General features: G+C 47.3%; 8 protein-coding genes and 2 non-coding genes; 5 read left to right on the forward strand and 5 right to left on the reverse strand.

Moving 5' to 3' along the window:
* The window catches only part of CNAG_06728 (kinesin), a 4,094-nt gene extending 937 nt beyond the window's left edge, over positions 1-3,157 (forward strand). The window contains exons 7-14 of the mRNA XM_012192304.1: positions 1-152; positions 207-436; positions 483-1,061; positions 1,118-1,721; positions 1,769-2,121; positions 2,172-2,493; positions 2,550-2,696; positions 2,755-3,157. The exon at positions 1-152 is cut by the window's left edge and continues 149 nt beyond it. Of these exons, the coding sequence (XP_012047694.1) occupies positions 1-152; positions 207-436; positions 483-1,061; positions 1,118-1,721; positions 1,769-2,121; positions 2,172-2,493; positions 2,550-2,696; positions 2,755-2,783 (2,416 nt within the window). The 3' untranslated portion in view covers positions 2,784-3,157.
* On the reverse strand, positions 3,010-8,056 carry CNAG_06727 (hypothetical protein). Of its 3 annotated transcripts, XM_012192302.1 has the most exons (9): positions 7,841-8,056; positions 6,919-7,790; positions 6,582-6,854; positions 6,427-6,524; positions 4,671-6,378; positions 4,498-4,617; positions 4,180-4,428; positions 4,028-4,129; positions 3,010-3,957 (listed from the first exon to the last, which is right to left on the reverse strand). In XM_012192302.1, exons 2-9 carry the CDS (start codon positions 6,966-6,968, stop codon positions 3,693-3,695), a joined length of 2,865 nt encoding a protein of 954 aa, XP_012047692.1. In that variant the 5' UTR covers positions 6,969-7,790; positions 7,841-8,056; the 3' UTR covers positions 3,010-3,692. The 3 variants fall into 3 exon arrangements, with proteins under 3 accessions (XP_012047692.1, XP_012047130.1, XP_012047693.1); XM_012191740.1 differs by having other exon boundaries at positions 6,919-8,056; XM_012192303.1 differs by having other exon boundaries at positions 4,028-4,134; positions 6,919-8,056.
* A 41-nt stretch (positions 8,057-8,097) lies between these two features.
* Positions 8,098-8,169, reverse strand: CNAG_10021. Its single transcript has one exon. It is a non-coding gene; the product is annotated as a tRNA-His (tRNA).
* A 229-nt stretch (positions 8,170-8,398) lies between these two features.
* On the reverse strand, positions 8,399-9,185 carry CNAG_07963 (hypothetical protein; the record flags this gene model as incomplete). The annotated part of the gene is made up of 2 exons (XM_012192378.1): positions 8,775-9,185; positions 8,399-8,724 (listed from the first exon to the last, which is right to left on the reverse strand). Exons 1-2 carry the CDS (start codon positions 8,863-8,865, stop codon positions 8,399-8,401), a joined length of 417 nt encoding a protein of 138 aa, XP_012047768.1. The 5' UTR covers positions 8,866-9,185.
* On the forward strand, positions 8,955-9,384 carry CNAG_12143. Its single transcript, XR_001045440.1, has 3 exons — positions 8,955-9,002; positions 9,058-9,163; positions 9,236-9,384. It is a non-coding gene; the product is annotated as a hypothetical RNA (non-coding RNA).
* A 115-nt stretch (positions 9,385-9,499) lies between these two features.
* On the forward strand, positions 9,500-12,595 carry CNAG_06726 (chitin synthase regulator 3). XM_012192301.1 has 5 exons: positions 9,500-10,046; positions 10,099-10,842; positions 10,896-11,428; positions 11,483-11,537; positions 11,587-12,595. Exons 1-5 carry the CDS (start codon positions 9,651-9,653, stop codon positions 12,322-12,324), a joined length of 2,466 nt encoding a protein of 821 aa, XP_012047691.1. The 5' UTR covers positions 9,500-9,650; the 3' UTR covers positions 12,325-12,595.
* On the reverse strand, positions 12,242-14,597 carry CNAG_06725 (DNA polymerase delta subunit 2). XM_012192300.1 has 9 exons: positions 14,332-14,597; positions 14,162-14,283; positions 13,805-14,114; positions 13,614-13,756; positions 13,477-13,566; positions 13,183-13,424; positions 12,880-13,109; positions 12,399-12,809; positions 12,242-12,350 (listed from the first exon to the last, which is right to left on the reverse strand). Exons 1-8 carry the CDS (start codon positions 14,540-14,542, stop codon positions 12,631-12,633), a joined length of 1,527 nt encoding a protein of 508 aa, XP_012047690.1. The 5' UTR covers positions 14,543-14,597; the 3' UTR covers positions 12,242-12,350; positions 12,399-12,630.
* Positions 14,598-14,727: 130 nt separating this feature from the next.
* CNAG_06724 (DNA repair and recombination protein RAD52) lies at positions 14,728-17,231 on the forward strand. XM_012191741.1 has 9 exons: positions 14,728-15,231; positions 15,285-15,304; positions 15,350-15,423; positions 15,474-15,614; positions 15,661-15,783; positions 15,833-16,197; positions 16,256-16,607; positions 16,654-16,904; positions 16,956-17,231. The coding sequence occupies exons 1-9, from the start codon at positions 14,909-14,911 to the stop codon at positions 17,080-17,082; spliced, it is 1,776 nt and encodes a 591-aa protein (XP_012047131.1). The 5' UTR covers positions 14,728-14,908; the 3' UTR covers positions 17,083-17,231.
* On the reverse strand, positions 16,990-18,448 carry CNAG_06723 (succinate dehydrogenase (ubiquinone) membrane anchor subunit). XM_012192299.1 has 4 exons: positions 18,305-18,448; positions 18,060-18,152; positions 17,658-17,806; positions 16,990-17,592 (listed from the first exon to the last, which is right to left on the reverse strand). The coding sequence occupies exons 1-4, from the start codon at positions 18,384-18,386 to the stop codon at positions 17,368-17,370; spliced, it is 549 nt and encodes a 182-aa protein (XP_012047689.1). The 5' UTR covers positions 18,387-18,448; the 3' UTR covers positions 16,990-17,367.
* An 834-nt stretch (positions 18,449-19,282) lies between these two features.
* CNAG_06722 (hypothetical protein) overlaps positions 19,283-20,000 on the forward strand; it is a 1,737-nt gene continuing 1,019 nt past the window's right edge. Inside the window, exons 1-2 of the mRNA XM_012192298.1 lie at positions 19,283-19,528; positions 19,581-20,000. The exon at positions 19,581-20,000 is cut by the window's right edge and continues 1,019 nt beyond it. Coding sequence (XP_012047688.1) covers positions 19,364-19,528; positions 19,581-20,000 — 585 coding nt within the window. The 5' untranslated portion in view covers positions 19,283-19,363. The remainder of the gene's footprint in view (positions 19,529-19,580) is intronic.

Below are 20,000 nucleotides of genomic sequence, written 5' to 3' on the forward strand. Positions count from 1 at the left end.
ACTTGCCCCGCAAAACGACAACTTGTCAATTCACGAAGACAAGCAGCGAGGGGTGTATGTCAAGAATTTGACTGATGTATATGTTGGCTCGGAGGAGGATGTATATAGGGTCATGAAGGCTGGTGCTGCTAGCAGAGCTGTCTCCTCTACTAGTAAGTCTAATTGATTGACATCCTTCCGAGTCTGTCGAAATTGATGGCCAACAGACATGAACGCTGAGTCATCACGTTCACACTCCATTTTTGTCATTGGTATTCACCAACGCAACACCGAAACAGGCAGTCAAAAGTCCGGTAATCTCTATCTTGTCGATTTGGCTGGTTCTGAAAAGGTTGGGAAGACGGGAGCTACGGGTCAAACGCTTGAAGAGGCCAAGAAGATCAACAAAAGTTTGTCGGCCCTTGGTATGGTCATTAACTCTTTGACCGACGGCAAAGTAAGCCTTACGATGTGGTCACGGACCCGATACTTACTATGAGCAGTCTCAACATGTTCCTTATCGAGATTCTAAACTTACCCGTATCCTTCAAGAATCCCTTGGCGGTAACTCTCGCACAACTCTTATCATTAACTGTTCCCCCGCATCTTTCAACGAAGCTGAAACCCTTTCCACCCTTCGGTTTGGTATGCGCGCCAAATCCATCAAGAACAAGGCCCGAGTCAACGTCGAAATGTCCCCCGCAGAACTCAAAGCTCTACTCAAAAAGACACAAGCAGAGCTCGTTGGTGTGCGCGAATGGGCAACGAAGCTTGAAGAAGAAGCAAGGATTTGGAGAAGCGGTGGGAAGGTTGAACAAGCTAATCGGGCTCCGGCCTTGGATCAAGCTCTGGCGGGAGGAAGTACGGCTGCCAGTGCCGCCAAGAGAGCAATGGCTTCTCCTGCTCTGCCAACTCCTAGCTCGAGCTCCGCTAGTCGAGCTGCTACACCTGGTGGAGCATTGAGCGCGGTTGACGGAAGTAGGCCTGACACGCCGTCGACGTTTAGTTTGAGTCTAGACAAGGATGAGAGGGAAGAATTCTTGAAACGAGAGAATGAATTGAGTGATCAGCTTGCGGAGAAAGTAAGCGCGAATCCATTGCTCGTCTGAGAAAAGGATTGATGCTGACATGCGTATAGGAATCTGCCCTTGTTGCTCAAGAAAAGCTCCTTGCAGACCTCAAGGAAGAGATAGCATACTTCAAAGACCAGGAATCTGCCGTCTCTCAAGAAAACAAGGCCATGTCTTCTGAACTCAACGAACTTCGTATCTCCTCCGCGCGCCTCGAATCCGAAGCCAAGGATGCTACCATCACTCTTGATTCTTATAAGGAGAAGATAGTCGAACTCCAAAAGGATATTGAGGACCAAAAGGCCGAAATCAAAAACCTCAAGCATTCTCAAACGAGAGAAAAGGAAGAGGAGAAGGAGAAGAGGAAGCAAGAGATGTTGAATGAGATGATGAGCAAGATCGATTTGGGGGGTACTCTTGATTCCTCCTCGGAGAAGCTGCGAACAGTCTTGCGAGAGTTTGAGGAAACTTCAGATGCGGAGAGGAAAGACAAACTTACATCGCAGACCCGAGAGTTGATCCGATCGAGCTTGGCGGAGAGCCAGGATGTCATGAGAGGCCTGCAGGAGAGGTTGAGGTTGGCTTGTGAGGAACAGGATATGCAAGTGAAGAGGAGGAACGTGTTAGAAAAGATGTTGGAAAAAAGAGATGCGGCGTTCGAGGAGCTTCTTGGTGAGTGCTTGGGTCCTTCCCTCAAATATACGCTAACAGCAACACAGACAAAACTGCATCTGGCCAAGGCCTTTCTCTTGCTGAAATCAAGTCTTCTCTTGAAACCAAATATTCATCTCGTGAAGAGCTTCTCCGAACTGAAATCTCCACGCTTTCCGATCATGTTGAATCCCGAGCAGACGATGTCAGACGGTTGCAGAGCACTGTCGAAAGTTACAAGCTGTCCAACGAAGAGCTTAATCGTGCGTTGACGGCTGCTACCAATGGTACAGATGGAGAGACATTTGCTAGTTCTGCAAAGGAGCTTGAGAGGACTAGAAAGGCCCATGAGATTCAATATGCAGAGTTTGAGATGGTGAAGAAGAGTTTGATGAAAGATTTACAGAACCGATGTGAAAAGGTCAGTCACATTTTTCTTTTGTCACGATAGCTATGCTGAGAAAAATGTAGGTGGTGGAACTTGAAATGCAGCTTGATGAAGTCCGGGAGCAGTATAAAATTATCGCTCGTTCTGCCAACTCTCGCGCCCAACAACGTAAACTCGAATTCCTCGAACACAATCTGGAACAACTTAGCGCCGTCCAGAAACAGCTCGTCGAGCAGAACACGAGCTTCAAGAGGGAAGTGGCTGAGTCGCAACGCAAGCTCATGTCTCGTAACGACAGAATTCAAAACTTGGAGGCGGCTCTAAGCAACGCTGATCAGAGGTTGGCGCAAAAGAACCAGAAGTATGAACAGCAAATTCAGCTTTTCAGAGAAAAACTTGCGGAAGGTTTGTATCCTTTTTCCCACATTCAAGTGATCGATAGCTGACTTGTTATGGATCAGCCCAAGCCAAGCAGAATGCTACTTATGCTCATGGCCGTATCGCCAAACCTCTCCGCGGCGGAGGTGGTGCGCAAACAGGTGTTGTGGGAGGTATTCAAAGCATTATGGGAGGTGGAAAGCAAGAAGAAAGTCCTAGTGGGAAACGACGTGAGTCTCGTCTTCTGATGATCGTTAGGACTGGAGATGGCTGACCATGACTGAACAGAATCATGGTTCTTCCCTCAACAGCGCTAAGCGTGGGGGAACAGTAGCTGTAGCGGAGAAGGGGAAACAGTATCAACATCAGATAAATCATTCATCACAATCAACGGCATGTACGACCTTGTTTACGATCCTAGAGACTCGAAGGCTGTCGAAGTAACAGCAGACTGGATGCAATAATGGTGAGAAGAAGTTCAGGGATACTGAATGAAGGCAATCATGGTAGGACATATGTAATTGTACATTTATGTCACGTATCTCTCTCTTCTTCTCATGCATAGGCAGATACCCTAACAGTTTATGGCCTTGTAGCTGCTAGGTTTAGTTTACTCCCTACGCAGTTCCCACGGCAGTCTACGTCTGAATACTAAATATTGAACCATTACCCGCTTGTGGTGGCTTCTTTTCTAGGAACGCTATCTACGAACTAGACCGCTACAATTCCATGGCCTACAATCTATTTTCTCCGTCATCCTACTGGGTTCTCAGATCACATCAGGTCAACTGGAGATTTCAAACTAGCCAAACCCAACGACTTCACTGCGTGGAACAATCTCATTTTCTCGTCGGTTCAGTAGCACCAGTATATTTCTCTCGGGGACCTCTGTTCAGTCAGGTAAGATCTGGAGTAGGTATCTCCAATCTACCGCTCATCCCACTACATCACCAATCGATCCAGCTATGCCCTTGTCCAAGAAACCATTCGAAGGAAGATATTCTCAACTTCAAGGATGCGTGTTGTCACAAGTACACATCTTCTATTATCTTCCAGACTTGTGACAATCTTGAAAAGATGGAAATTGTAGTCAATTATACCTATACAAGCAACTCCCTGCCAGCGCACATCCGCCCTGGTATCCTATACATGAAATTTCACCGGATTAAGGATACATACATCTTTATTTTCTTTGAATGTTTCCGGCGATTCATCTGGAGCTCCATCTAGTCAATCTGCCTGTCGCCCCGCAACTCATGATGCGCTCTCCAACCTCCATCCCGTTTCGCCGCCTCCTGTCGAGACCGTTCCCGGTTCCGATAGATGCGATAAATCTCAACGAACTGTATCGGTCGCTTCACCTTGACAAGACGGGACACAAGACCCGGCACACCAATTCCGTTGAACGCTCGAGCATCATTCGTTATGAAGAAAAATTCGTTGTACGGACCGTCGCATTGCTGCAGTTCCTGGAGTGAATCCATTCTTGCGCTGATTGTGGAAACAACGTAGGTTAGCTTATGGATTGTCCATTGTGTTTCTGTTGAATAATGGTACTCACATGGATTCACTGCAGAAAATACGCTGCAGTTGGTTAAAGATGGATGTCGACACCGTATCGCGGTCGATGAAGACAGCCATCTTCTCTCCGCATTTGGAGGGACTGTGCTGTCCTCATTAGCACCAGGATAATAGATTCACGAAACAGCTTACTGTAGAGTACACATGTCTGCCGTATCCTTAAATAAACCAAAATGTTGTTCAAGTGCACCAAGGAGTGCAAGTCCTAACTGCAATATGTTCCAACGTTCTGTACCCCGAGAGGGTTGGGGAAGATATGGCTGCTTCGCGTCAACCAAACCAATAACTTCTATCTTTTGTACAGGTAAATATTTATTCTTCAAAGCGTATTCAGCATAAAGCTTCTCGTGGTCATAGGGCCTTCTGCACATATACACTTTACTATGAAGAGGCGTCAAGGCCAGGAATTAGCGCTGATAAATGCTGAATCCTAGCGAATTATCAACTTACGCTCCAATATATGCTGCAGTTTTAGCCAACTGCGCTAGGATAGGGTCGTCTTTGAAGCGATATGTTATGTACAGAAAGTACCCCTCCATTACATTCAACTTGGTATTTTTGGAGTAGTAGCTTAGATTGCCGTCAGCCCAACCTCCTCGGCAATCAATAGGATCCTGACATACTGGATTTGGTCATTTTCTTTCAGGTAATATGATAAAAGCTCTACTCTACATCGTATACGATATCGCTGTCGATGACTTCTACATCCCAAAGCTTTCCAACCGTTTGAGCACTCTTCATAAACATATTCAGGCTGAGCATGGAAGTAATCTGCAGCAGAAGACTTTATTATTGCCCTGATATTGTTCTGCGACTTTTCGCGCAATAGAGAATCGAGATCCTTATAGTGTCCTGCCCGCCTTAAAATCCCATGCTCCTTTGGATCCCAATTCAAATGGAAGGGATCCTTACTTTTGGGAACCCTGGGTATAGGTCTAAGCTGTCGTTGGGGAAAATTCTGAGGCTTCTTCCTTTCTCGAATGCTGAAATGTTCTTTCCCTTTGCTCTTATCCCGTACTTGTTGAGAGCTTCGCTCCTCAGTCAAGAGAGGAGAAACGAGGCAAGCGGAGATTCCGCTATGGGGTTTGACCCTTGTAGCTTCTTTTAATGCTTGGTTCGAATTGACCAGGTCAACGGGGGCCCTGGAAGTGACATGTCGTGCTAAGGGGACAAAATGCCTGGTAGAAGGATTCGCAGGAGGAGAATCGAGGTCATTCTTCGGAAGGATATCCATAACAATTTGAATATGGGGTTGAATCGGTGACTGAGGGTGGGCAGGGATATTATTTTGGAAAGTGCTTAGAGCAGTTGAACATGGGTTTACCACTTCAGGCTGCATTTTGGCAATCTTCACAGAGGGTGAGACGACCGGCAAAGGCTCAGATCGAATACCCACCAGATCTCTTCCTGAATTCAATCCTTCAATTGACTGATCGAGTTTGGTTTTCTTAGCGACGACAGCAGAATGCGATGGTTTAAAAGGGCGCTTTGGAGGTGTCCAGCTATCAACGGGCTTGAGACGAAATAATGACCATTTCGGGGCGAAGGATGCTGCGTTGGTCCCCGACGAGGATAGAAGTGGCGCGGATGGCGAAGAATGAATCCCATTTGTTTCCTTAACAGCAGATAAAGAAGATGCGCAGGATGCGGATAGAGACGCGCCAGTTTGGATGTCGGTTGAGGGGGTGGTCGCAGTCGGTGAGGAGCCAAGGACGGACACATTGCTTTCGGATGACAATATCTGGAGGGAGCAAGGGAATGATAGACTTGCCTGAGGAGAAAGATCGTGAGAAGGCACCTCAGTTGTTTCTGGAGATGTGATACGAATGGCCGGGTCAGCCTTTTCCTCCGCTGTTTCACTATGGAACTCGACATCGTCGTCTTGCAGCTCATCGATCCCATCATCAATTTGCTCTTTTCGACAATCATTTTTGAGCTGACCATCTTTAAATCGCTCTTCTTCGTGGCCGCTCTCGAGCTCATCTTCTTCGTGTATCAACTCATCGACGTCCCCAGTACCCGAAACCTCGGTACCCTGAGAGAAGTCGGTGTAATTTTCAGTGGCTTTTTCTTTCTCCTCGTACGGCGAGTAAAGAACTCGGTTGACGGTAGATAAATCCGGGTTCTTCGCCCTGACCTCCTCCCCAGATATATGAACATCGCCATCTTCCAGTTCGTCAATTTCTTCCCTGGTCTCTTCCTTTATCTTTGAAAGTGGGATGATGTCGTAATCGTCGTCGTCTTCAAGCTCATCAACCTCATCTTCCGAAGGCGGAGGTACCATCAGTTCCAAAATGAGGAAATAATACGGAAACTCGGCTTTTAAACGATCTTAAACTTAAAGTCAGCGGAGTACAAAGCACTTCGCCTATGACTCACGGCGCCTGTCGTTCTCAAGAATATCATCCCATTTCTTCCACGAGCGGCGGATCCGATGCTTTGTCTCAAACTCATTCCCTTTGAAAGAGTTCTTCAAACTATCATGGTGCGTCAGCAGGGGAGTCAAAACAGGATATTAGAGAAGTATCACTCACGAAGTGATTCTATTTTGGACGGGATTGCTAGTCTGGGACGTCCATTTGCTGGTGGCACTGAGTCTACCTCGGTCGTCTTGAACAACGAGACCTTTGGAAACGGCGCCCTTCGCCCACTCGCTGCCTGCGAAGAATTTGAGTGCTACGTCTCTGTAAACAGTCCAAATGTGCGTTGTGCCATTGTTTCTATTGCCGAAGCAAGCGTTTTTCCATGCAGGATTATGAGAGATTAGCTTCAATAGTCTGACTGTAAGCTGTGGGTCTTTCGACCAGCTGGAGAAGTTGCAGATGATCAGCTCGCGGACCACACGATCATGATTGAGGAAAGAAGACTTACTTAATCCTGGTTTGGCGCTCAGGTGTCTTGATGGTCTGCGAGTTTGGCATCCCGTTGTGTTGGTATAAGATGGGGATGTAAAATGATGAAAGAGGAAAGAAAAGTTGGTCAGGAATTGGAAGGTATTAATAGATCGCACGGAGTGCTATCATATGAAGTCTCCCCAAAAGATCGGCACGCGTAGGAGGAACATGACCAAGTCGCATTCCTTTCTTCCATTAAGCGTGAACCCCACAGAGGTCATAATGAGCATGGCTTGGGTCAGGGAATCCAGGAGCTGTGTTAGGATTCGACTGAACTTGAGATGGTAGACAAGATCCAGTAGTGAGCAGCGAACACATTGCTTCCGCCGGTTCTCAGCTCAATACAGGGCACGAGGGCATACTTACGCGCCTCGACTCAATCTCATGGCTTACCTTGGCACATGGGGTACATTTAGTTCTGAGGCATCCCTATCCTTTGCGCATTAGGGTCGTTAGTCAATAGCTGAAACCAGCGTGAGCTTATCAGGCTCAACAGTAAGGTATAATCCTAGTCCTCCACTTCTATTTGTTGCAACTGTCAGACCGTACTAACAGTTCTCGATTCCTATCATCAGACTGGAGAATGCGTTGGCGTCTGGTACTGACTTAGTAGTGGTGAAAAATGAATAGTATTCCCCAGATCCGAAGACTGCAGTGATCCGCTCCTTTACTTGATAGGCTCAGGCACCGCTTCGGTCGCCGCGCCTGTCCTTACAGTTATGTCACTAGATAGCCGGCGCTGGATAAAATCGCTAAGGATACCTCGGCTGCAGTCGAGTTCGGGATCGCAGCCAGATTGGAATCGTCGAGAAGGATTATCTGTGCTTGATGGGACCGTAGGCCGGGCTGCTGTTTCTAACTCAATGTAATGTAGAAGAAAAGAATAAAGATAAAGATACGTATCGATGCCCGAAACCCAAGACTATCCGACGTCCAACCATTGCTCTTACCCACACCTACTATATTGTGCGTACATGGGCAGAGCGCAAATGACGGTCTGAGACAAATGATATCATCCAAGTGCAAAGATAGGATGAAAGAAGCATGCGGTAGAAATGGAAAAAAGTCGACCGCGTCGCCATATAGCCGACAAATGAAGTGAGTCTCGGTCGGTCGGAAAGGAGTTTGCCAAAAAAAAGAAAAGACAAAAAATGTATGTCCCTAGCCTGAATCGAACAGGCGCCTCAACAGCCACAATGTTACGTCATAACCACTAGACTATAGGGACTTCTGATGGAAGTTCATCTTTACAATCATTGATCATCCCTCTGCGTTCTGATATAATTAGGTTCAATACACATTAATAGGAAGAGCCTCCTTGATCGATGGTTTCAGTCTGACTCTGATGATATGTCGACCACTGTATGAAATGTTTATCGGTGGTCGACGCGGATGCCATAATAGTAACATAATAGCATGCTCTATCTATTTAGATCTTCATGGATCAAAAAGGCTATTCATGGTCTGAGTACTCTAGCTCCTCGGTTGAGAAGCACGATGAGAACGAAGTTCTGACCGCCGGTAACAATTCTTTTCTTACTGGACGAAAAAGAAGTTGTGAGATGAATTGAGACCGAGATATTCATGTCTTCTCTGGGCAAGACGAAGAAGAGACGACAATAATCTATTAATGTGTGCTCATCTATGAATGAATGTATAACGCGTAGCCTGAATGATAAGAGAGTAAAAGGTATTTGGAGACAGAAATAAAGGTTGAAAGGCCATCGTTTTCGCGAGGTCAGTGCGTGAAAGGACCGCCAACCGCTGTTTACATCCAGTTGCACTAAGAAGGCTTTCTCTCAGCATTGTGATGAAGGAGACAAGGTCTCTTACTTCGCCGTCCATTGAACAACTCATTCGAAGCAGATTCTAGCATGTTCCCGCTGCTCTCCATCAAATGGGACCAGCCCATCTTTATTGACATCCCTCTCTTCAAGTTGGACGCGTTTCCTCCTTCCTACCAGGCTATATCTGACAGGTCGTAGTCAAGTAGTGGAGTTCCAAGCATCGAGAAAACTCCAAAAAGTCGCTCAGTCCATCATAGCGCGTAGACTTTTGGAGGCGAGTCGTTGTGGTTCAAGGAAGGTAGTAGCAGTAAGCACTGACAAAATAACAGAGAATCATTCCACCTCTTCTTGAGCATATGCTGGACCCGGCTTCAGAGCCTTTTCCAGACGAATTTGATATATATCACTCTTTCGATCATATTTTGTTCCGATTCAGTGAGTTGCGGCTATAGTCCCCCGTTTCACTGATTTGACGAGCGTTGCCGTTTATTTCGGCGCGTCATGCAGCCATTACTCGCCGGTGTTCAAGTCCTCTCAGTGGTGATCATGCATGCAAGAAGCAGATCTGGGCAGAAAAATTGCTAGTCGAGGCGGTTACGTGCAAGGAGTAGAAAGAGTGTACAATGGAATACATAGAAAGACAAGTAACATTGCCTCCTCTGAGGGAAGGCGGTGGCCGATGTTTTTAAGGGCCATGAACTTGTTAAAGTGCTGTGTTGTGAACAATTCCGTTAACTTGAACCTACATGCATATTGAAATGCCGGAGTAAACATTCCTCCACTTTGCACGTCCCACGCACTAACGTCGAAATGATGACATCTTTTTCTCTATTTATCCTCCGTTGCTATACTTATACCAACTCCCCAGACATAGCCGGTCATCCATAATCTGCCACAGATAGCTCTTGCACCGGTCACGTCAATGACCGCCATATCAAGGATCCAGCCTTCACATGGTGCTCCTCAATACCCCTCATGTACCCCGCTTCCACCTCCTAGACCCAACTCTACCGTCTATCCATCAACCTATGACTATTGGGCGACACCGATACCTCCTCCAAGACCGTCAACGGCCTACACTGCACCTTATATTCCCGATGTATCACAGCAGCCAAGCTCAACGTCTTGGTCCCATCCTCATCAGTGTCCGACAAGGTCTGAAACACCTCTAGTGAGCAATTCCGGGCAGCTTGCTATGCCACAATCCATCCGGCATCCTCAATCATCTCAGGCGGTTGGATGTGACTATCTATCTTCGATTTGCTCAACCGACATACCAGCAAGCCTACAGGGAGAACACATTGTGCCGGGCTCTGTCGTAAGTCATTGTCAATGTATTGATAAGAATTGAAGCTAAACCTCTTGACCAGGTTCCATCGACGGCATTTATTCCGGAACCGGCCAGTTCTATGCCACCTCCGACATCAAACTTCGATCCAAGACCGCCTCCAACTATGGAAGCCCAGTCAACTACCTCAAACATTTTTTCCAATTCCAAGGCCGAAGATTTTGCACCTGCTCCTCCAAGATTATCTTCACTGAACCAGCCATACCTTGGTCACGTACAGACACTTACGCTCCCAACAATTAGACTTACAACATCTACTAGTCCTATTGAAATCCATCCGTACCCAACTGCCGAATCACTTACACATGCTTCTGCAAAACTTGACAGTTGGGCAGACGCACACCAAATTGCCTGGGCTCAAGACGTATTGAGATTGGTAGAAAGGCATTGGCAGCAAACCAGCAATGCCGACCATTTCGAACGACCATCGTCGCCTCCATCGGATAGTCAGCACCTCAGTATTACCTTGCAGCATCTACTCGATACTGCAGCTCTCATCATAATTGCAATTTCAGACAGCGATATCAAAGCGCATGCCTCATTAGCCTTGTACTTGAAAGGAAAGCTGATCTCTTCAGGTGCTTGTGCAGCGCTTTTACCAAAGAATAAGATACAATCCTTCAAGGACTTTGAGGGAGCTGCGAGAAAGGGCGAAAAGCGGGCGTGGTATAGATTAGGCAAGGATTATGAAGGCGTGAATGATCTTATCCGGGCTAGTGACTGTTATGATCGTGGTGCAAAAGCAGGGGATTGCGAAAGTGCTTTTGTGAGTACATCACTTACTGATGAAGCATCGCAGCACCTAATGAGAAGATACAGAGAATGGGCATGGCCTACTTGCTAGGCCAACTCAACTTTCCTCTTGATCCGACCACTGGCTTATATTTCCTCCATCAATCATCAAACACTGCGATCATCGATTTCCCCCAAGCATCCTACGTATACGGCATGCTCCTCGCGGGTGACATCACTCTCCAAACCAACATGCCACCGAATCTCATCATCCCTCCAGCATCCCCACCCACCGACGCTCTCTTGGCCCAACAGAACCTCGCGCGCGAATCAATCGAACGCGCCGCCTATTTCAACTATCCCCCAGCCCAATTCAAACTCGGCCAAATGTACGAACACGCCGATCTGAGCTGCGTATACGATCCTATCGCTAGTGTTGCTTGGTACACGTTTGCAAGCCAGAACGGGCAGATTGAAGCAGATATGGCGTTAAGCAAATGGTTTTTATGTGGAGCGGAAGGGTATTTTCCGAAGAACGAGAGTATTGCGAAGACGTATGGGGAGAAGGCTGCTAGGAAAGGTCATCCGAATGCATGTTTTGCCTTGGGGTACTATAACGAGTGAGTGCATGTGATTGCTGGTTGCTGAGGTAATGTGCTGACTCGAAGCATCAGAATTGGCGTAGGCACAGATGTTGATCTGGAACAAGCCAGGAAATGGTACGAAAAAGTAAGCATACTCATTTTCCTTTCCCAATATCCACCAACGCTGTAATTAGGCTGCAAAGGCAGGCAATGCCGAAGCTCCTGCACGCCTTGCTGCGCTATCCCTTCCCGTACCAACAGCCATCTCAATGAACGAACACCGATCCCGTCTCAACGACACTCTCGTCCGCAAACACACTACGGCAAAAGTTCGTTCTGACCGCAACACATCTTTTCGGCCTGTGCGTCAGCAAACTTACGAGCCTCAACACCCTCCCATTCCTCCTAGTTATGACCATGCAGACCCACAGCTCGAGATTGGGCAAATGAATCAAATACAGACGCCCGTGGGTTTGCCTGCATTTCCATGTCCAATCTCACAAACGCCTTCCCCTTTACCCTCCTTAACACCCGCTACGAACTATCCTCCCCATCAACCCCAACCTTCTTGCGCCCTTCAAGTCCCTTCTGCCAACCCCTTCCGACCTCCTATGCATCAGCACCAATATTCTTCCTCTTCCACTTCTACCACCGCCACCGGAGGTGCACACCAGTCGAGCAGCACCCTAAGACCGATGACGGTGGCTGACCATCATCAAATGAGTACAGCGGGCTCCAGCGCTAGTGATCTTCCTGTTCCCAGTACATCTTCATCTACATCCATTCCTATAACTTCTTCCGGTCCAATTGGTAAGGTCAGCGGAGGAATATCTGGGGTGATGGGGAAGAAGAAGAAGAAGGGTCCTCAGACGTTTGCGGAGATGGGATTTGTGAGCAAGCCGGTTGAAGAGGATGGTTGTGTATTAATGTGAAAAAAGAGATGGTGGATACTTTGTAGCTATAAAGAATTGATATCACAAACATCACGGTATCATGGCGGGCTTACAGCCTTTGGGACGATTTATGTATCAAATTGCATGCTTATTTCTCATTCGCTGGTTGTGAATGAGGGGCCAATGCATAAAGGCTTTTTGAAGATTCATCGGATTAGACAGCTTCTAACCCATAGAAGTTTTTTCTTTGATTCCAACCAACTCCGGATCAGCTGAAAAAGCCAAACCTTATTACCTGTTACAAATGAATGATATGACCCAAAACAACGCCTCGTGCTAAAGATTCTACGACTCCGTCTCTTCGTTATTATTACCCTCTGCTTCACCAGCCACGGTCTCTCCAACCCACATGGGCGCCTCAAACTCAAGCGTCCTGCATTCCAGCGTTTCGAGACAGACAAAAGCAAGTACGCCCGTCTTGGCAAATGATGAGAGGAGTATAAGACGTGTGGGAGCGTCTTCATCTGCAGAATAACAGAGTTAGGTTAATTCGAAATCGGCTGAAGGAGGGGCGGATATGAAAGGGAATCATACCTCCAATAATGGTCGTTTCAAACTCTGGTTGGTTACCAACGATATAGACATCCGGTCGATATTTCAGGATAAAAGGGTCAGCGTCAGGGAAAGGGTATATCCACAGAGTGTCGGGTGCTGTAGGTGCCATATGCCGCCATTCTAATGTACGTTGTGTCATGGCTAGTCTTGAATTACCAGGGACGTATTTAAAAATGTCATCAATCGCCTGACCACCGGTAGTAAGAAAGCTGTATCGGCTCAGCTTTTTTTGATTTTATTTTTTTTGGCTCCTGCTGGATGATAATGAGGAAAGTGACATACCTTCTTCCGCCAACTTCCATCCATGTAGGGTTCGTCTCACATTCCAATCCTTCTGTTTTGGCTTTACCTCCAAATAAGATTTTCGGCAAAGGTTGTTGAGGAAGAGTAGCACCCGCAGGGTCGGAGGGCCCGGGTATAAGGTGAATCGGTAGAGATGAGGAAAGGAGGTCAGCGAAAAGGGTCGCAAGGGTTTTTGTGGGGTGGTTGGGGAAGAGGGGTTTGGAGGTGGAATTGAAGCGTTTCTGACATTTCAAATCAGCATACGTCAGTAACATGGAAGTTGACTAGGCTTACGATCTTTTTATCATCTTCACCTTTTACAGGAAGTGTTAAAGAGTTACCCGCTATGATTAACCGCGCTATCCGTCCACCACCCAGCTGATCCTGTAAGGGTGTTAAGGCGATTAGGCGCGTCAAACAGTGTTACTAACCGAAGGTCCTCCAATTTCTCCCATCAACCATTCGACCAACATTTCAGCCTTGAGATCCGTAGGTGCTTCTTGCGTGCCGATCGACAGACCAGACACCATAGCGACCCAAGTTTTTTCACTTTCTGGGAGTTCAATTTTAGCATCTTTTTAGGCATGTCAGCAATGGTCTGAAGCTCGGACAATACCCATACCTTCTCGCATATCAATATCCTCGTCATTTTCAACTTTTCCCTTTCCTTTGGCATTCGGAGGCCCAGGATTAAGAACAAGCTTATCCGGCATTCCTGCAAAGCAAATGTCGATCACCTCGAAATCCCCTGAAGGAGTTTCCATCCCCAAGGCGGCCATGATCACTCCTGTCACAAGACCACCTCCTTCCCTGTCCCTTTCCCTCTGGATGACATCGCCTATCAGTCGTACTCGGCCTGATTCATCTTCAAGATGGATGGAATCTTGAGCGGAAAAGAATTTCGTTCTTGGAATAGGTGCAGCAAGCCAGTGCTGTTGCAAGTCAGTTTAAAGCGTAATTTAATGGCTAAACGACCTACATCTCGAGCCATATCTTCCAGAATATTGGGTTTCAGAGGCATTTCCATATAAATTGTACCGACGATATAGCAAAGCTGTGATCGGGTCAAGTTGAGGATACGCGGTAAAAGCGGTGGGTGCCCTTTTACCAAGTCAGCACGGACGGGCAAAGAAGTTGACAGTCACTAACCCTTGACATCCTTCCACTTTTCCGTAGCCTTCTCTTCAACAGTAGGGCGCTGTTCGACCAACCTGACAAAGTAAATGTTGGCATACTGGTGCTTGTATGAGCGAGAAGCCGGATCGATTGTGAATGGTTTCGAAAGCCCTGCGAGTGGATCGTAGGAGGGAGTCGAGCGGATAGAGGGCATTTCCTGTGGCTCTGGGAGAACCGTAGCCATTGCACTAGAAAAGTATAGAGAACAATACGCGGTAATGAAAGAGTGAGAATGTTCACCTCCTTCAGTTATACTATTAGTATACGACGGACGCGTCGCGCTCATATAAATGAAGTTTACGTAATATGTTACTGTTTGACTTTGACGCGTTCAACGACACAGTCAACCACTCTCAACACCATATAATACAGATCCCAATCTCAACTTCCTTCCTATCTTGTTCTCTTCCGACTTAGCTAGGTGGCAGGCTAAACAAAAGGCTAGCAGGTAATATCCAGCTACTATTTGAGAAAAGCTATCAGAAACACAGCAGAGCAGCGTCCTCAAGCAGCTCTCGATCACTGCACTTCGCCACTTTCGGCTCATGCTATGAGCGTTTCGACGAAGCTCTTGGAAAACTATCTCGAACATCAGCAGACACGCCTTGAAAGAAGCTTCTCAGCACCTGCGCTCTCCAATCGACTCGCCCGTCCCATCAAAAAACCAACATTGCAAAACCGATCTCTCAGAATGGATTCAAACGAGTCAAGTTATATGGGCCGCCAGAACTTTCCTGTCTCTGCACCGGTACAAGGGTTTGCTAGCCAGTGGTCTGAAGAAAGAGTCCATCAGATTCAAGCTAGACTGGCGAGGAAGCTCGGTCCAGAGTATATCACACAAAGACCAGGTCCAGGTGGATCTTCCAAGTTATGGTGGGTGGGTCTCTTCTGATGCATGAGCTAAACTAAATGCGACCTCTAATTAGTTATATTGAGGGTTGGAAAGGTGTGTTTAGCGAGCCATCTAACTCTGTCTTCTGACGATAATTAGTGGTGGAGCTGGCAAATGACGTTTTTGGTTTTAACGGATGGTCAACGACTGTCGTGTCTCTCACAACTGACTTTGTAAGTCGTGTCCGTATTTCAACACTACTATGTGCTGACTACTGCTGAAGCTTGACGTGAACAAGGATGGTAGAGTATCTGTTAATTGCACTGCAATCATCAGAGTCACACTTTTAGACGGAACATTCCATGAAGATGTGGGGTGTGGACAGGGAGATAATATGAAAGGCAGAGGTGCCGCATTGGACAAGGTATGTTCACTTTGATACTTTGGAATGCCCATTAACAACCTTGAAGGCACAAAAAGAAGCAGTCACTGATGCTACGAAACGAGCACTGAGGTCATTTGGTAATATGTTGGGCAACTGTTTGTACGACAAAGATTACACGAAAGAGGTGGTCAAGATGAGGGTCCCTCCAGTAAGATCGTTCGACGATTTCAACATTCTGAGACTTACCATGATTCCAGGTGCGATTCAACCGTGATGCCCTCGAGCGACGACCAGAGTTTTTGCCTGCTGGCGTACCTGCTATGCCACCTACCGGCCCTTCACACGTATCGCCCATTCCTTCTCACCTCAATCATGACCCTCGCCCTCAAGCACCTGCTCCTGTCCAAAACAACATGTTACCTCCTCAGAACATCCCAGCTCAACCCCCTGCTGCTGCGCCAGCTACTCCATTAAAATCTGTCAACGAAACCCAAGACGACGACGTTACCATCGCTTTGGACGAAAACTTTGACCCAGAATTTGCCGACTTTTATGGGAGCGATTCCATCTTTGCCGAGTTAGATGACCAATCGATTCAAGCTGGTCCCAACTTTAGTAATTCGTACGTTTCGAACTACTATCTCCCCCAAATACACTATCAGCTGACAACCTACGATTAGTAATAATACGGATCCAGAGACTCCCAAACCTGTGCCGGTACCGGAACAACCAGCCTACCAGAACCGTCAACGTCCCGATCTCGTGAAAGCCGCTTCCGATAACCAGATTACTACACCCAAGCCATCCAGTCAGTTGAACCCGCCTTTCAAACCGACTTTGAACCCTCAAGACACCAATCACATCCAGGCGAACAACCACCTTCCCAAACCTGGTCCTTCCAATACTCCACCTGTCCTGGACAACCAAAACAACCAAACTGGAGGACCCAATTCAAGTGGGGGGAGTACAACTGGGTCAAAACCTGTCCTCCTCAAATCAAGACCATTAGGTGGTTTTGCGTTCCCTGGAAAGGTAAGTCGATCATATTCTTTTACCCGAGCTGACCATGTCTGTTTAGCAAACTCCTAAACAATCTCGAGCTAAAGCCATAGCTTCTGCTTTTAAACAAGCAGGTCGTACTCCGCAATCCCCACGGATACCTTCGGGCGGTGTCGACTTCGTAGCCAAACGGGCAACGACCAAGCTTATGGCGGAAGGCGCAAGGTTGGGGTTAGAGGAGAACTGTGATACTGATCCTGTTGCCGATGGGTTCCAGGGATTTGCTAGTGCCAGAGGCCTGAAAAGATTACCGGAAGAGCAGCGGAGAAGGCAAGTTTGATGGACCTTCCATTAACGTCGAGGGACTGATGTTCGTTACAGTATGTCGCCCACGAAGGAAGCGTCAAATCTTGGGCCGGAGTTGAACGAAACCAGGACAGCACTAGCTGAATTACCAGTGGAAGACGAAAGTAGTTGGTCGTCCAAACGGCCGCGGACGAGTAAATGATACTTTTTCCCTTCTTCTACATTTCATTTAATAGAGTCACCGTCTCCCTGTACCATCTTGTGCGATCCAAGAAAATACCTACTTCATCAGCTAGACTGTCTGTACTACATGTGTCCTCTCAATGAAATACCCATATTCTTTGCTTTGTGATGTTGATTGCTGCATCCTAATGAAAAATAGAAAGAAAAATGAGACATCCGTAATCCGTCTCTGTGTGAGCGAACCCTAATCCATACACTCGACAATAACAGCTACACTCCTCTCTCTGCCCTGCACTCTGCCTGCTTAGGCAGTCCAAGCCCGCTTGACGAGTTCAGTAAGACCAATGTCATTGGTGTTGAACTCGTAGACACCCCAAACACTCAAACCGGTAGCAGCTCGCAAGATCCATCGGATGATGGGACCAAAGACAGGGAACTTTCGGGGGTGGAGGTAGTCAACAACGCATGAATCGAAACCGATATGGGTGTGGATAATGAGGGAAACAGCGAGGATACCGTCCATTATGGGCTGTACACCACGTCATTAGCACATGGCCTTGTCATTGGGGGTTCTTGTGGGCTGGGAAAACTTACGTAGGCGCTACCGGAGGAGACGGCGGCACCGACGGTGATAGGTATCAAACTAGCAGAAAGGAGTCGCTCAAATGCCCAGTGGTAAGAGCCGTGAGACTTGTTAGGAGTGGGGAAGGTGGTGGCGTCGTTGACAGTGCCGGGAAGGATGGCTGAGGCTGGTGTCAGCTAATGATCATACTTGCGGATGGGGTGGCGATGGCCATGTCTCTGCACTTCTTCCTTCCTTCGTTTCCGCAACCTCCTTGTTCCAGCAGCTCCCTTGCCCATAATCATCTCCTCCAGCACTTTCCACAAACTCTTCCAAATCGCCGTCCTATCCTTCTCCGTGTCTCAGCACCACCAATCACCAGCCGTCTAAATCGGCCACCACCACCAAATTACACAGCCTGATCCGATACTCACGACCTCCAGGAATGTACTTGAAGCCGCCTGTTTCGTTGGAAGCCACCAACGCATCCCTCTTCACTTGGCTCGCTCCGAGAGCCAAAGGTCGAGCTATTTTGCAATTTGATGTTAGCTTTGGTTCGAGAATAAGCAAGTCAAACACTGCTTCTGGCTGCTACCTTGGCTCTGAATACCCAAGTCATTACTAGGCATACGGCCAAGCCAAAGCAACAGCCGTCCGCCGACTCATAGACAACACGCACAGTTGTGCAAGCACCTCCTCCCGAGACCCAACCCCACGGCACGGAAAGCAGAAGTTGACGCTGTTGGTCTAATGAAGGACATGGCTGAAGGGAGTGGCTTATGGATGTAGGTCGATACGCGGTGACTGCCAAAAGTGAAGAGAGAGCCAAAGGCGGCGACGTATCGCAAATGAGGAGTGCCAAATCGCAGGCGTGCCTCGCTCGGGGCATTCCGGAGTTTGCATCCAGCGGCATCTCATTGGTCCCCGGTTACTTCCCCTTGCCACCTCGTCCAATGTCAATATTAGAGCCACCTACTGAACGCCTATGCATGCAAAAAAGTTACCATGCTAAATGCATATAGCAACTGCATCCAGTGATTATATCCATAGCACCCTCATATTCTTTCTAAAGAAGCATTGATTGAGCAGACTCTTCGTTGTTACTTGCTCGGTTCAGTAGTATCCGCTTGTTGTTTTGCTGACGGATTTTTCGGCTATAAATGGTCAGTGATCGAGGAGTAGTAAGCTTTCTCCCAAAAAAGTATTGAGCAAAGCTTCATTCCCGTATCACCGTATCCATCGCTCACTCGGAACTTCGTGCCTCGTCGCTTGTGTCTGGCCAGGTTCAAGATGGACAACAAACAGACATTTTCGATGGTTTTTCCCCTGCATAGATAACCTGGCTTGCAAGGTCAAAAAAAGAGAGAAATTGTAGTATTACACACTGGACAAAAAATCAAAAAAAGAACTTCCTGTCGGAGAATCGAACTCCGATCTCCCGCGTATCCTGTGATCAGTAGATCATTAACCAGTGACAAGCGAGCATACTAGCCGTTATACGAACAGGAACTTGTTGCAATGAAACATTGTTTGATATATAGAATACCTATTGGCAAGTAAGACAATCCAAATTAAACAATTGGCGCGGTGGAGGGACCTCCACATGGGCTCGCCACTCATTCATATACAAGTGTCTATCAATTCTTTGTACTTGCATTATCGCAATTTTCGCAAATTTCCATCTGTGCGTTCTTTGACAGGGATAATATCAATCCCTTTACAGAACTAGCACAAAAATATGGCGCATATATCTGCTCGACAGATGATGAGGGAACACTATAGCTCCACTGCTCCACATCGATTAGATACATTGCCAGACGATGTCCTTGGGCCGATCTTTAAAAAGTTGACAATCCAGGATCTGCTGAAATGTCGACAGGCAGGAAAGCTAATGCGAAGTAGAGTAAGTGTCTTATATGCTTCACACGTTGATTAGATTATTGAGACAGCATCAGGTGGATAGCCTTGGAATACCGTTATACCTCATAACCCATCGCCAGTATCATCGGACTCTCTCTCCTCCTCCATCACAATGGCCGCCATTTCTTTTAGCAAAGCATAACTACCGTATCAACAAATCTCTGGAGTCGCATACCTGGCATGCGTTACAAATGGGCAGGACATGGCGGCAAAGCGCCATACCCACAATTTATGTGGATGAGGATAAAGGAAGGATTGTTATCGGTGCAGGTGGCGAAGTTATTGTTCATTCCCTATATGCACCAAGAGGGTATTACGGAGAGCCTAGGTATGGCGGCAAGGTGGTTGGTCCAGGGAGAGGTTTCGTCTTGCGTACCCCCGGCTCAGGGAGCAAATCGGACGTCGTATCAATTGTCGACCTGCACGACGGTCAAGGTTCTTTCGCCATCGCAAAG

Source organism: Cryptococcus neoformans, chromosome 2, assembly GCF_000149245.1.
Source record: "Cryptococcus neoformans var. grubii H99 chromosome 2, complete sequence".
Classification (NCBI taxonomy): Eukaryota; Fungi; Basidiomycota; class Tremellomycetes; order Tremellales; family Cryptococcaceae; genus Cryptococcus; species Cryptococcus neoformans.

Coding starts and splice junctions, on each gene's coding strand:
- CNAG_06724 (XM_012191741.1), top strand. CDS start 14,909: ATGAGCGTTTCGACGAAGCTCTTGGAAAACTATCTCGAACATCAGCAG. Junction 15,232..15,284: donor GGTGGATCTTCCAAGTTATG/GTGGGTGGGTCT, acceptor ACCTCTAATTAG/TTATATTGAGGGTTGGAAAG. Junction 16,905..16,955: donor CCGGAAGAGCAGCGGAGAAG/GCAAGTTTGATG, acceptor TGTTCGTTACAG/TATGTCGCCCACGAAGGAAG.
- CNAG_06723 (XM_012192299.1), bottom strand. CDS start 18,386: ATGTCCTTCATTAGACCAACAGCGTCAACTTCTGCTTTCCGTGCCGTG. Junction 18,153..18,304: donor GAGGAGGTGCTTGCACAACT/GTGCGTGTTGTC, acceptor ATTGCAAAATAG/CTCGACCTTTGGCTCTCGGA. Junction 17,593..17,657: donor TCTCCTCCGGTAGCGCCTAC/GTAAGTTTTCCC, acceptor CGTGGTGTACAG/CCCATAATGGACGGTATCCT.
- CNAG_06725 (XM_012192300.1), bottom strand. CDS start 14,542: ATGGCTACGGTTCTCCCAGAGCCACAGGAAATGCCCTCTATCCGCTCG. Junction 13,757..13,804: donor GGATATTGATATGCGAGAAG/GTATGGGTATTG, acceptor ATGCCTAAAAAG/ATGCTAAAATTGAACTCCCA. Junction 13,110..13,182: donor ATGGAAGTTGGCGGAAGAAG/GTATGTCACTTT, acceptor GAGCCGATACAG/CTTTCTTACTACCGGTGGTC.
- CNAG_06727 (XM_012192302.1), bottom strand. CDS start 6,968: ATGCCAAACTCGCAGACCATCAAGACACCTGAGCGCCAAACCAGGATT. Junction 6,855..6,918: donor GAGCGCCAAACCAGGATTAA/GTAAGTCTTCTT, acceptor CAACTTCTCCAG/CTGGTCGAAAGACCCACAGC. Junction 4,130..4,179: donor GCAGACATGTGTACTCTACA/GTAAGCTGTTTC, acceptor AGGACAGCACAG/TCCCTCCAAATGCGGAGAGA.
- CNAG_06726 (XM_012192301.1), top strand. CDS start 9,651: ATGACCGCCATATCAAGGATCCAGCCTTCACATGGTGCTCCTCAATAC. Junction 10,843..10,895: donor GGGATTGCGAAAGTGCTTTT/GTGAGTACATCA, acceptor GAGAAGATACAG/AGAATGGGCATGGCCTACTT. Junction 11,429..11,482: donor GCCTTGGGGTACTATAACGA/GTGAGTGCATGT, acceptor TCGAAGCATCAG/AATTGGCGTAGGCACAGATG.